General features: G+C 37.2%; 1 protein-coding gene across 4 annotated transcripts; it reads right to left on the reverse strand.

Moving 5' to 3' along the window:
* Positions 1-3,106: 3,106 nt before the first annotated feature.
* LOC25498044 (peptide deformylase 1B, chloroplastic) lies at positions 3,107-10,294 on the reverse strand. Of its 4 annotated transcripts, none has more exons than XM_039828286.1 (7): positions 10,083-10,292; positions 9,850-9,988; positions 7,868-8,060; positions 7,202-7,312; positions 4,800-4,862; positions 3,688-3,797; positions 3,107-3,384 (listed from the first exon to the last, which is right to left on the reverse strand). In XM_039828286.1, exons 1-6 carry the CDS (start codon positions 10,234-10,236, stop codon positions 3,696-3,698), a joined length of 762 nt encoding a protein of 253 aa, XP_039684220.1. In that variant the 5' UTR covers positions 10,237-10,292; the 3' UTR covers positions 3,107-3,384; positions 3,688-3,695. The 4 variants fall into 4 exon arrangements, with proteins under 4 accessions (XP_039684220.1, XP_039684221.1, XP_013448235.1 ...); XM_039828287.1 differs by lacking the exon at positions 3,107-3,384 and adding an exon at positions 3,391-3,586 and having other exon boundaries at positions 3,660-3,797; positions 9,850-9,976; positions 10,083-10,294; XM_013592781.3 differs by lacking the exon at positions 3,107-3,384 and adding an exon at positions 3,392-3,598.
* Positions 10,295-14,720: the final 4,426 nt, after the last annotated feature.

The raw sequence follows: 14,720 nt of genomic DNA on the forward strand, positions 1-14,720 counted from the left end.
TAAATGCATTTTCTTATTTTAAATGTTTTTCCTGATTCTACGATTAATATAAAAGCTAAATAGTATTAATAATGGGGTATCGTTACCTTAGTAATTAATTAATTGAGTTTCATTCTTTAACTTTTTTTCTTATTTTACAGACTTAATTATGATTGATTTAATGATCGACGTAACTCATTCAAAAGACATTATCAATGTAAATCTCTTAATAATGTTTATTCTGGTTCGCGTGATTTTTTAATGTTCATAATGTTGAGAAATTGACTAAATCTCTTACTAATGTTTATTTTGGTGACTTTCGTATATTTGCGAATGTGGCAAAATTTGATATGTTTGAGAAGTATGATAAAAATGGTAAAGGGGTTGTTGAGGGGGTGAAGGGGATCAGTGGCGAGGAAGAAAAATTTAAGCGAGCGGGTGAGGGAGTAGCGAAGGCACAGGTGGTTATCAGGAAGGAAGAGTTGGAAAAGGTGAAGGCAAAGGCAGTGCCTAAGGAGAGGGACAGGGAGAAAAAAGAGAGGGTGGTAATGAGGGGGGTTTGGTTAAGGTGAAGGTAGGACGGGTGAGGGTTCCTATTATGTTGAAGAATAGGAAGGAAGAGATGGTGGCGGGGGAGTTGTTGGGGGAGGGGTTTAGTTTGAATGTCGGAGGTAGTGGGGAGAGAAAAAACCGAGGAGGTTGCCATGGGGAGAAGTTATAGTTCGGAGTCGGAGGATATTGCCTGGTCATGTGGTGGGTTAACGGCAAGGATTTGCAACGGGGTTACTGTTCTGACATTGCAACAAATAATTGTTGACATTGGGATGGAGGATTTTAAGGTGGTTACATTGCGTAGTGTTAAGGTATTTTTGCGTGTGTTGGGTTAGGAGGAGGTGATGTCTCGGTTCAACAAAACAACGGAGTGTTTTCATGAATGTTTGTATGAGTGTTGTGCATGGTCTGAAGATAATAACATGGTTTATGAATGAAGTGTGTGGGTGAGGTGTTATGGCATTTCGTTGAATGCATGGAACATCCATTTTTTCATTCTATTGCTTCTTTGGAAGGTAGATTATTGAAGGTTTATGTTTGCAGTGTGAATAAAGTTCGGTCGGATTATGGTCGCTTATTTATTACTACACCAGCAATTGAAGAAATAAATGAGGTGGAAGATTTCTTGATAGGTGGTACGAAATTTTCTATTCGACTTGTGGAAGACTTAGATTTTGGTTTAGCATATGTGCTTGTCTCATGGAGTATGAGGCAGAGAATGCATCTCATTGTTCAGAACTTGTATGCATGCATGATGATGCGCCTTTGTTTGATACTTTGGTGGATCACCTTCATGTTGAATGGTCCAAAGGAGATGCGCATGTTCTTGGTCAACAACAAACTGATTCCAAAGTTGTAGTTAAAGCGGTGGAGGTTGTATCTGCTTCTGTTGAAGGAGGTGTTCTGAAAGATGACTTATGTTGTGCAAAAAAGGTTGACGGTGTTTCAAATTTTAATTATTTCCCTGAGGGGAAACCCCTGAGCAAGGTTTATGCTAGATTGTATGAGTTAGTAGAGAATAAATTAGAGATTGTAACTCATATGCATGTGATAGGTTAGGGTGTGATGGTGAGGCGTGGAAGTGGCGTATGAGGTTGTTTTCTTGGGAGGAGGAGCTTCTCTAGGGAGTGTCTTGTTCAACTAACCTCAGTTGTTTTACAGGTTAATCGCGTCAATAGATGGGTTTGGACTTTGCATGCTTCTAATTGTTACACTGTCGGTTTTGCTTATTCATACTTGACAGATGCAGACAATAATAATCAGCAGCATAATAATCAGTTTCTGTGGTTGCAAGAGGTGCCTCTAAAAGTCTCAATTTTTGCTTGGCGCCTGTTTCTTAATCGGGTTCCTACTAGGGATAAGCTTCTTCAAAGGGCTTTAACAATTGATGAACAAGGTTGCGTTGCAAATTGTGGCTCTAATGAGGACAAAGATCATTTATTTATTAATTGTGTGTTCTTCGGTGGTTTGTGGCCGCTAATTGCGGGTTGGCTAGGTTTTTCAACGGCTTTTCACGACTTTTTTATTAATCACCTGCATCAATTTGGTGGTCTACAGGGATTATTTTTTTTAAAAAAAACTAAGTTATCCTTGAACATTATATGGCTGTCTGTTCTCTGGGTAATTTAGAAAGAGCGTAATAATAGAGTTTTCCAAAGGAAGGAGGGCAGATTGCAAGGGTTATGTGAAATGGTGAAGCTTCAGTTGATTTGGTTGTTGATGTCGAAATATGTGCCAGTTTGCCTTTGTAGCTTCGTATAGTTTGTATTAAACTTTGATCTTGTCTAAGCGTTTTGCACTACTTGTGCTAAATCGTCTAATCTGTATTAAACTACTTGTGCCAAAAATGTTGCATTGAATTTTGAAAGTGACAGTTAAATAGGAACAAATTTTTTCTCTAAAAGTGACAATTAAAAAAGAACGGAGGGAGTATAAACTATCGACTAACTTATCAACTCTCTACTATTTTTACCATGCAGAGCCTAAATTATCAAATACAAATAGCACTAAAAATGTTTTCATACTAGAGTATTAAAAACAAGAATGAGTGCATATCTGAATGATAAGTGATCTGATTGTATGAATACGTGCTAAGAATCTTGATATGTATAATCATCGTCAGGGCCGACCTAAAGTTTTTTTTAGTTTTGGACAAATCAATAGTTGTGTCATTTTAATTATTCGAAAGTTTTTTTCTTGTATTTTTTGTTGCTAAAGATTCATTCATAATCAAGGTTCTCCACAAATATATTTTCAATAGAATTATTCAAAAAAAATCAAAAATAAATATATCTATATAATACTACCTACTAAATAAGAATAATAATTTTAGTGCTCCTAAAAAAATGGTGCCCTAGGTTACCCAGGTTACCCATTGTCATCATGCTTCTAAATTAATTGAATAATATATGATCAAAATTGTCAGATATGTAATCTGTTTTGTAAGATGAATTTAATACAAGCCTAGAAGCATACCATATAATGAAAAGTTAGAAGCATACCATATACTGAATCAATTTTCAATTGTCTTTTCCATCCGAAAAACTCAACAGCCAAATGTTAGAAGCATACCATATAATGAAAAGTTTCCTCCACTTTATGAAAGCTTTTCAACAAATAGATAGATCTTTCGATATAAAACAATGCAAATCACAACTCAGTGCTTGTAAACAAAATAATCTCCAAATCACACTGGAGAAAAATGTCAAGAATTCAAATAATAGACATCAATTAACAAACTAAAAATGGAAATGGTCACTAAGGACGAATTCCACTCTTCAGAGCAACATGAATAAATGACGATTGCTATGATCATAGGTGATGTCCTTGATGACTATGCACTACTAGTCACACCTATAGAAGCAGTTAATTAGTACGCTAACAGAAATTTTTTCTATAGTTTTACTCAATGACTCAAACCATGTGCAGCATCGGTGATGAATGAAACCATTCACTATTCTTCTATATATGATACATATCCAACCATATGCAGCATCTGTGACAATCTATGACTTTACTCGATGAACTCAAACCAGAAATTCCGCTAAGTGATGAGCCTAATATTGACCTGTAAAATAAGCAACAAGCAGTTTTCAAAACGACACATACAGTTAGTATCAATGCAAAAGGCAAAGGTGGAATTTTTCATTGTTTTACCTTGAAGATCACGATTTCCCAAAACCAGAAGGCACCTTTCTTGTCCTGCGACTTTCTATCTTTTCAGGGCTTGGGAATCCAGTCATTTCCTCATACTCAATTTCAAGGGCCTGTAATAATTTGACCAAGATTTCGGTGTCATACATGTAAACAAGATAGATCTTTATTTTGTCAGAATAAACAGGTGTGTGTTTGTGTGTGTGTGCGTGAGAGCGCGCGCGCGCAAGAATGGTTGAAAAACAAAAGGGGGAGATTAAGACTAGAGAAAGAAGAGAAGTAGTAGAACATTAAATTAGAAGAGAAGTGGATCTTACGTTATTTTACATGTATTTTCACCCTTTTGATTTATGAGTTGTGTTCGCTTGAAATAATTGAATTAATCTTTGTTTGCATCCCTATAAGGCAGAGCTAACCTTTAACTAGATGATTTTACAATCTCACCATAATTTATTAACAGACCTGTCAGATTAATTGGTAAGAAGATTAAACAGGTTAGATTGACCATAATTGCTAAATATTTATGCTTTTTCTATTTGAATATTATCTTGCATGAGAGTGAGGGTAACAATTAATCAGAACAAAGATTGTCAGTCGTCAACAATCATATTGGTCGGCATATTCTTTGACATGTTTGTTTCCTTGCTTTGTGGCAATTATTTTCGCCTTAACATCATAGACAACATTTTTCACCTCTAAATAGGTCTCTTATATTGCATCCCAATCAAGAACTTGACACCATCGAGTGTTCAATCAAGATTTGAGGATACTTTTGACAGTAAAAAGTGCTCTGACATGTTTTTTCAAGAGTTATTTATGAATGTAGGTTTCCCTAGATAGGAGCTCGAGATACAATGAATCTAATTGAGTGAACAACTTCTACTAGCCCTCCAAGAGCTATATCGGTGGCACTCGGGATCTACTACTTATTTAATTACCATAGGACTATCCTCGAAATGGGGGAAATGTTAGATATATATATTTACAAAAGGGTACTTGGAAAGTGGAGCATAAATATGATTTAGTTTCCAGCTAAGCTTTTAATACACATAAATAATCGTCATGATGTATTTCTATGTCAAGAGAAACAATGGCTAAAGAATACTTTTTCTAACCTGTAACTGTCCACGAATACTATCAAAAACTTCGTCAGCCATTCTCTCAAAGAAAAGGATTCCCTGTAGATATAACAATTATATATATTAAATAAACACATACATATATAACCAACAAGTAGTAGCATGAACAGTCTTAATTATATGAAAGGTGTAGATGTTTGTGGGAATCAATCAGAATCATGTGATCTTGATATGGTTCTAATTTTGTATTAATTAGGGTCGAAAACCCTGTTAATACTATTCACTAGCCTCTGGTCAATGTAACCAGAAAGTTGAGCATCTTCAATGGAGCTCCCTTCATTTGAGGTTAGCGCTCAATCTTTCAAAATGTAGTCAAACTCGAGATTCTACTATGGATCTAGAGGAGGATAAAAGATCGTAATCCAAGGATCGTAACATAGTTCGTAAGATCCTACCAAAAGGCAAAATTGTATTTATACACCCGAATAAAAACTATCTTACACAAATAACCTCTAAATCAAAACATTAAACTAAGTTGATTGAAAATTCATAAGCATTAATCCATAAGTTTATAAATAACTCAACTAAGTTATTTATACACGACATAGTTCAAACAGGGTAGGGCAGGGGAAAAAAAGAACAGATTCCTCTATAAAACCAGAAACTGAGGAAGGGCCACATGAAGGAAAAAAAAAAACAGGGGCAGGCAGGGAAAGGTGGAGAACGCTAATCAGTCATTAATTAGTGTCTTTTATTTAATATTTAAAGTTTATTTTAACTAGATTCAATATGTTTTTATTTCTTTCTAGAACTCTTTTACTACGATTGCATATTATTATATTTCAGGAACAAATATTCTAAAGATTGAGTCTTGGAGCAAAAGAAAGAAGAATTTGAGCGGATTCGTGCCAAAAATATAAAAGATCTTATACAAAAATATCTGGTGCAAGGATTGAAGACAAAAATATGAATATCTCATACAAAAATATTCCGTGCAAAGAATTTGAAGATCTTGTACAAATATATACAAGAGGCGCGCCCCACTTTAGTCCTTTTGCTGCTTTTGCTTCCCGGACAAGCTACCTATTAGTTTATTTCTGACCTATAAGCCCTTGGTTTATTGTGGAACATTCTAGTGATGTATTGCTTAGGTTTAAAGTCGTTATAGACTATAAATAGAGTAGCCAGTTATCATAACAATTCATCTTTTGTTCTTTGAATAAAAGTTCATCTTTATTTTATTGTTATTTACTTTTATGTTCTTCTTCTTCTTCTTTTCTTCTATGTCTACAATGAACGTTAGTGAGTAGACTCTTCTCTTGTCTTGAGATTATTGGATAAGTCTAATGACATAATCCTAATCAAACCAATCTTTAACCCTAATCTTATGTAACCCTAGTTTCTAATCTAAATTCACCGTTTTAACATGAATTAACCACTATCAAACTATAGAAGCGAAAGTGGAGGGTTTGATAATTGTTAATCAATCATCTCAAATATCAATTCATAAAACGAGAGTGGAGTCTTGATACTCGAACAATGGAATTTAGTCAAGGATTGCAAAGGCAGCGAAATAGTCTTTGCAATCAGCGAAATAGTTCTTCTAGTAATCAAATCAGCGAAATAGGTTTGATTGCTAGAAGAAAACTCTCACTGGACTAAAAGGAAAAGTGAGGGGCTAAAGGGAAACCGGTCTTTAGAAATTAGGTCTAACAAAAAGTTCTAGGTTTAAGGTTTTGGTTTGTGAAGGATTTGTCGTTAGGATGAACCAATAATCCCAAGGCTCCTTTTATTATTATTATTTTCTTTTAATTAAAATTCCAAACTTTATAATCTCAAACTCTCATCTAATCATTATTAAAGGTAATTGAATTCATAACTCCCTGTCGAAACGATACTCTTTTATTACTACTTTGGTAAGATCGTGCACTTGCGGTTTTAACCCATCAAAAGCGTTGCAGGTGCACAAAGGAGAACGCACAGACGAGAACGGCGTTGCAGTTGGTGGCAGTGCAAGAAGGAGCGCCATCGCAGGGAGGAGATGGGACTGTGAGAGTGTGAGAGAAAACTTAGGGTTTAAACACGGGGTTATATGTCCCGTTTCAGCAAGGTACGTTGCAAAACGGTTGAGCATGCGATCCTAGGATTCTTCATTGGGGATATTCTTACAATGCAAGGTGTGTTCGACAGAACTTTTTCTCTCCCGACAAGTTACAAGTTTATTGAGTATCAAACTAATTGGCCAACTCCTAGATCCTTTCTATTTATATGTTTAATTGACATCCTCATTAATTCCCTTTCACCATTGGGTTCCTACCATAACACTTGTTATATGCAGACGACATACTGAAAGTGCATAAAAATACCATCTTCTACAAACAGAAATGCTTTATTATCAGTAAAAAACAAGCTTTATTTTTGCAAGTCGAAAAACTTACCTGTAGATGGTCAAATTCATGTTGGAATATCCGTGCTGGAAGGCCAGACAAACTAACTGAAAACCGTTTTCCCTTGACATCAAGTGCATCAATTTTCACATATTCTGGTCGCTACACCGCAATAACGAGACTTGTTAAAGTAGGGATGAAATAAACAAATTAAAAGACCATATCCAGCATAGTCATAAACTTTAGAACAACCAATGTTTCTTTAGTTGGGCACAGTTTTAAATACCAATAAAAGAAAATAAAACACTAACTATGTAAACAGAATAAAATGGAATAACAAATTTGAACACACACAACTGCTATTTACAAAATAAATTAAGAAGGAAAGTAAAACAGACATGTAGCCATTGAAGCTCGTCATGATAACCACTTAACAATTCTTTCAGAAAGGAACTCAAATAAATTCTTTCTGGTTTCATTCTTGGTAGTTTCTAATTGCTAGAAAGAAAAAACTGTGGCACTCACCAAAAGCCAATTGGTCAGAAGAGGATAGCAAAATAAGGGACCAAGATTTTTGAACTTCAAACGAAAAATGAAAATATAATAGACGGGAAACCACTCATACTAAGTTAAAAAATTGGCTATCTTCATAAAGTAGCCTAAAAAAAAGCTAGATTCAAAATAGTACAGTAAAAGAAAAGAGTGTCATTTTCATACCTTTACATCGCCACGAATGCCGGGGAAAGATAAACAACCCTCATTATAGATTGTCCGGTTCAATGAGCGTTTACCAACTCTTGGGTTTACAAGAACAATTTCTTCTCCTTCACCACGTTCGCCTACCGGATTGAAAACCATAAGTTGAACATTAATTCCTACTTGGGGTGCTGAAAGACCAATACCATCAGTTCTGTACAAAAAGGAAGTCCACTGTTAATGTAACATTAAAAAATACGCAGGGACTCGTTAGAAAGCAACCATGGTGGGTGTTATTGATGGTTTAATTCCAAATGTTGTAAAACAATACAAGGTATCAATTTCTCTGAAATATCCCTCAATGTTATTTGAATCATGCTATTGATATTTCCATCAGCCTGGCTTACATGATTAAAAATAGAGAAATGATATTTGCACAACCATTTTGTGACAACTTTTGAACAACTTTTTCTCTCATACTCACATTGTGTTCTTATTCTCTCTTCCTTTTTGTTTCTCTATTGTTCGTGATTGATAAGAAGAGAAAAAGATAAGGTTGTCCCAAAAGTTCTCACAAAATGGTTGTACAAACATTACTCTTAATAATATTACAAGTGTTGTTCAAATTTAACTTTTTTCTGTTATATTGACATACTAGATAAAAGATTTACTGTTTTTGTAAGACCAGTAGACCACAAGGTGAACCGACAAACTTTGGGCGTAAGACTATTCTGCAATTGAGTGGATGTAGGTTTGACATCTTCTCCCAGACTATGATTTCTATCCCCCTAGCTATTTCTACCAACAAAATAGGGTAGCCATTCCCTAATATCCAAGAACGATAACAAGAAATTAAATGTATTATCATTATCAGCTCATGCTATTTTGTCAGGGACATTAGACAGAAGTCCCAGAATAGAGGACACGGTTATAAAGCACGGACACCTCTGGGATTGGTTTGTTGATTCTTCGAACGTCAAATATATTTGATTTTGCATACATAATGACCACTCTTGTTTCATAAAACATTTGCTGAAAATACGTACTTTTACTATTAGAATAAGGGTGTACTCGGATACAATGCTCATGTATAAGCTAATTTTAAAATCATAGGGAAAACTCTTCATAAATATGCTATAAGCTATTTCGATAACCCATCTCAAACACTTTAAAAAATGACTATGCATGCAAATAAGTAAAACTAAATTGTTAATAAGGCAATCCAAACGCAGCATGAGTGCGTATTTACTATACTTAATTGAATGCTTAAAATATCATACAAATAAGATCTTTATGATAGTGAAAGACAGGGGAGAAGGGAAAATTTCCCTACAAATTTCTTATAGTGCAGATCATAAATGATTCAATGAAAATATTTTACTCTGTTGAAACAAACAGAGACAGACGAAGGGTCTGTTTGAATTGATTTATTTGAACTTAACTACAAGACGTAAGTACTTGGACTCTATTTAGTAAAAATATAGCGGATATCTGATAAGCTAACTTATAGCAGATGAGCTGGTAGAGGATAGCTGATGAGCTAGCTTATTAAATTTGTAGTGTTTGGTTAAATTAGCGGTTAAACTAACTTATAAATATAAAATGACATAAAAACAAATTATTATTTTTTTATTAAGATTAAAGGGGTAAAATTGTGATAAAATATGATAAGCTATAAGTTACTTGAATTATCTTATAAAAAAACGCTATATGCTAGTAAAATAAAATAAGCTATAAGCTCAGCAGAAAGTGACAGCTATCTTTTCTAGTCAAACGAGCCTATAAGACATCATAAACCATGAGCTCAAAAAGCTATCTTGCTAAACAGACCCTTATAAAATAGTTGTAAGACTATTTGGAAGAGCTGATGAAAACAACCTATGACATATCTATAAGCTATTTTCAACTTATTTGTACTTATAACTTCATTTCATCTTTTGGTATAGAAACAGCTTATAGTTATACATAAGCAATTAACTGAAAATGAAAAAAGTGTTACTTACTCGTACATTACATCGAACATTTCATCTACAAGTTTCTTAAGATTATCATCAAAGGTTCCAATGCGTTTATTCTTTTTCCTTAACTTGGGGTCTGGATATTTCGCTATTTTCAGAGGCGCTTCAAATTCTAAATCACCAACTTCAATAAAAAAAAAAAAAAAAAAAAAGAAACAGAGATTACGAGAAGCGTTTGAGTAAAAAAGCGATAGATACGATGAGAGTGGAGAACATACGAGAAGCGAATTCGTTTTGTGAAGCTGAAAAAGCGGACTTGGTGCGGCTGGAGGAGGAGAGAGTCAGGTAGAAGAAGCGGTTTGGAATGGCAGCAAGTGCAGAACAGCGGAGGTGATGATGATGAAGAAGATGACTTGGGAGGATTGAAGCCATCGCCACAAATTGTGAACGGGTAATGTTTTCGTTAATGTTAAAACTATTCGTCTAAAAATTATTTGAAAATTTAATTTTTATTTAACATGGATAATTTTTTTTTTTATTTTTAGAGAAACATAGATAAATTATTTGAAAATTTATTTTCTACTCCCTCCGTCCCAAATTGTATGTCACTTTAGAAAAAATATTTGTCCCAAATTATACGTCGCTTTACAATACCAATGAAAAATTAATGTTACTTTTCATATTATATCCTTAATTATTTATTACTATCTCTTCTTTCAATTCCTTCATTTATTTTATATTTCTCATATCATTTATTGAGGACAATTTTTTTTTTTTTGAACAAGCCAAAATGGAATTATATACGAATTAGTAGTTCCAAACGCACAAGGTGTGCCTTTAGAGACTACCTCAGAAACCAAGAGTTACAACGATTACATACAAAACACAACAGAAAAACCTTAGCCAATACCCAAACAAACAAGAGGGCTTGACCATCACTGCTGAGTCCCAAAAACAAAGGTAGATTTTTTAGCTTTCAACCAACCTAGAGACAACAGCTTAACCTTATCAAGTAAACAGGGGATGGGGGTAACAACGTGATTAAACATACGGTTATTACGTTCATTCCAAACAACCCAGGCACAAAGAAGCCAGATTAGTTGCATAAAAGAACGTCTAGCAGCACCACCACCTATCAAATGAGTGAACTGTAAAAAATGAGCTGAAATATTATCTGTGTCCACCCCAAAGCAACCGATCCAATCACGCACCAAATGCCACAGAGAACCAAAAGTATCACACAATAAAAATAGATGTCGAGCCGATTCAGGATGACCGCAGCCAGCAACACACGAAGACATGTCAGACGACAACACCCGTCGAGCAATCAAATTTGTCCTTGTTGGTAAACGATCACGGAGGAGCCTCCACGCAAAAACGGAAACCTTCAAGGGAACCTGTTTGTGCCACACCAAATCCAGATCATCGACGGCGACCGGAGGTACCTGAGAGATTAACAAACTATATGCACCTCGAACTGTGTAACCACCAGATGGGTCCGGAAGCCACACCCAGCTATCTGAAACAATAGGATTCAAGGAAACATCAAGAAGTAAAGCCCTACACTCATCTAGCAACTCCTCCTCCCACTGCCATAACCTACGTCTCCACCTCCACACCTCCCCCCACCGCTCCGAATCAACAGAGAGCAAGTCGGCAACGGACATAGACTTATTCTCTGTTAACTCAAACAACCGCCTAAACCGCACACAAAGAGGAGCCTCCCCTATCCACCTATCAGACCAAAACGAAGTAACAACCCCATCACCAACTCTCCTCAACACCTGATCCCCAAACCACCCGCTACCACCATCGCCTACCCCATCCCTAAGACGCCTCACCTCCGACCACCAGCAAGAAACACTCCGGCCCCCAACCTCCAACCTGCCACCTAATTCGCCATACCTGGCGACTAAAACCCGATACCACAAACCACCTCTATCCACCAACATCCGCCAACACCATTTTCCTAACAAAGCTAAATTAAACTCCTTCAATTTCCGCACCCCCAAACCGCCACACTCCTTTTTTAAACAAACAGTTTGCCAACTTAACCAAGAAATTTTCCTATTATCCTCACTCCCCCCCCAAAAAAAATTAATAAACAAAGAATCAATAGAGGAGATTATACCTGCTGGAGCTTTGAAGAAGGAAAGCGCATAGACAGGCAGAGAGGTCAAGACATATTTGAGTAGAACCAAGCGACCACCACAAGAGAGAAACCGACTATTCCAACCCGACAGTCTAGATTTAATACGATTCACAATAGGTTCCCAGAAACACAATCTTCGAGGGTTACCACCAATAGGCATACCTAGGTACAAGAAAGGGACAGTTCCAACTTTACAACTCAACACGGATGCAGCTTCATATAACCAGGACGACCCAATATTCACCCCCACCAGCATACTCTTATGAAAATTCACTTTCAAACCCGACATAGCCTCGAACAGCACAAGGGCCGCCCTCAACGCGCGGACATTGGCCCAACTTTTAGACCCTAACAATAAAGTGTCGTCAGCAAATTGGAGGTGAGAAACAACAACCGGATTAGCGGCCCCAATGCTGTAGCCAGAGAACAATTGGGCCTCAACCAAAGACTTCATCACAATATTAAGGTCCTCTGCCGCCAACAAGAACAAAAAAGGAGATAAAGGGTCGCCTTGTCTTAACCCTCTCTTCAACGGGAATTCATCAGTTGGGCTTCCATTAACTAAAACGGACGCTGTGGCAGTACTGACACATTCTTTGATCCATTTTCTCCAAAGAACAGGAAAAGACATGCACCCCATAACAGAATCTAAATAACCCCAGTCCACCGAATCATAAGCCTTTTCAAAATCCACCTTAAACAACATAAGCTCTTTTTTAGATTTACAAGCTTCATCGACAACTTCGTTAGCAATCAGAATACCATCCAAGATTTGTCTATTCTTGACAAAAGCCGACTGAGACTCTGAAACAACAGAACCAATAACCCCCCGCAATCTATTAGCTAGCAGCTTAGCCAAAATCTTATACAGACTCCCCACCAACGATATATGACGAAAATCATTGAGCTTTTGAGGACTAGCTACTTTAGGAATGAGAGCAATGAAAGTAGTATTGATACCTTTGGAAAGCTTCCCATTGCGGTGAAATTCATAAACAAAACGCACAATCTCATCCTTCATATCAAGCCAAAACTCCTTAATGAAGCCAAAATTAATCCCATCAGGACCTGGACTCTTATCACTATCACAATCCCACACTGCTTCTCTAATCTCCTGCACTGAAAAAGGCTTGATTAAGCTCCCACCTTCCGACACAGACAAGGACCGAAAGTTCAAGTTCGCCACACTAGGACGCTCAACATTGATAGCCTGAAAATGGTCCGCGAAATGCGTGTAAACAGCAGTCTGAATAGGCTGCACACCCTCTACCACCACCCTATCAACAGAAATAGAACACAAAGCATTATGGCGGCGCCTAGAAGACATCAAAGAGTGAAAAAATTTCGAGTTAGCATCACCATCACTCAACCAACGCACTCGAGACTGCTGCCAACAAATACTAGCATTAAGACGGGACAAAGATTGAATATCTGTTGCAATACCACGCATCTCAACACACTCAACATCAGACAACAACTCGCCTTCTCCCTTCGCATCTAACTCCGCCAACCTGTCCTTCAAAGCGGTAATCTTACCTCGTAAGTTTTGAGTATGGTTGACATGCCATTCCTTAAGGGCCACTTTAATCAATTTGAACTTTTCCTTTAACACATAACCCCCCCAGCCGTCGACCTGAAAAGATTTCCATTTAGTACTAACAAACTGCTTATAACCCGGAATATCAGTCCAACATTTTAATAACCTGGACGGTCTAGGACCCCAATCCTCCTCGTCAACAGTCAACACCAAGGGACAATGATCCGATAAACCTCACAACTGAGCTATCTGTAAACAATTTGGCCAAGCCAGACACCAATCCTCCGAAAGCAAAAACCGATCAAGCCGACTCATAGATCTCCCATCCCCTTTAAACCAAGTAAACTTACGACCTCCCAAAGGCAAATCAAGCAGAGAATTTTCGTCAATGAATGAATTGAAAGGAGAAAAATCCAAAGAGGAATATCTTGCATTCACTGATCTTCTTTCTTCACTACACCGGACATCATTAAAATCCCCACAGACACATAATTTCCGACCCCTCAAAAGCTGTAAACGCAGAGATAACGAATCCCATAACAACTTCCTAGCTGCTCCATCACAAGGAGCATAAATGTTAAACAAGTAGAACTCCTCATTAGACTTAATAAAACGGCCATGAATAATAAGCGTATGGTCACGACTAACAGACGACCACACCTCCACCTCTGAAGTATTCCACACTGACAACAACCCCCCAGACGCCCCACGAGAAGGATGGAACGAAAAGGAACAATGCGAATCCCCCCACAAAGAAGAAACCACCCCACCATCAACCACTTGCAGTTTAGTCTCTTGTAAACACAAAATAAAAGGACGTTTCTCAAGAACCAAAGAACGAACCTCCTTCCTCTTCTCAAACCCTCCTAACCCCCGAACATTCCAAGAAATCAACTTCATCTCAAACCCCCTCCCCCGCCAACACACCCGCAGGCAACACCTCCACCTAATTCGCCCCACTAGATGACCCACCTCCCTCCGACACCTCCTGACTCCGCGACGTAACCCTACCTTTCCCATTTCTTGCTAGCGCACCAAACATATTATGAGTATCCCCCTTAAATTGGAGCCCTATCGCCTTACCAATCCCCCATACATCCTCTACCGCAACCTTATCTACCCCATGCATGACAACCCAATTAGACCAATCGTTATTCACAGAACCAGATGAAGACGGACTATTCGATTTGCTTAGAGCTACCACATCCACCCCCTTCTTCAACCTAG

The sequence above is a fragment of the Medicago truncatula genome, chromosome 7, assembly GCF_003473485.1.
Source record: "Medicago truncatula cultivar Jemalong A17 chromosome 7, MtrunA17r5.0-ANR, whole genome shotgun sequence".
Lineage (NCBI taxonomy): Eukaryota > Viridiplantae > Streptophyta > Magnoliopsida > Fabales > Fabaceae > Medicago > Medicago truncatula.

Excerpts from the sequence above, each read along its gene's own strand:
- LOC25498044 (XM_039828286.1), bottom strand. The coding sequence starts at position 10,236 with ATGGCTTCAATCCTCCCAAGTCATCTTCTTCATCATCATCACCTCCGC. Across the intron at positions 4,863-7,201 it reads ATGAATTTGACCATCTACAG|GGAATCCTTTTCTTTGAGAG; the intron begins GTAAGTTTTTCG and ends TTATATCTACAG. Across the intron at positions 3,798-4,799 it reads GTATTCGTGGACAGTTACAG|GCCCTTGAAATTGAGTATGA; the intron begins GTTAGAAAAAGT and ends AAATTATTACAG.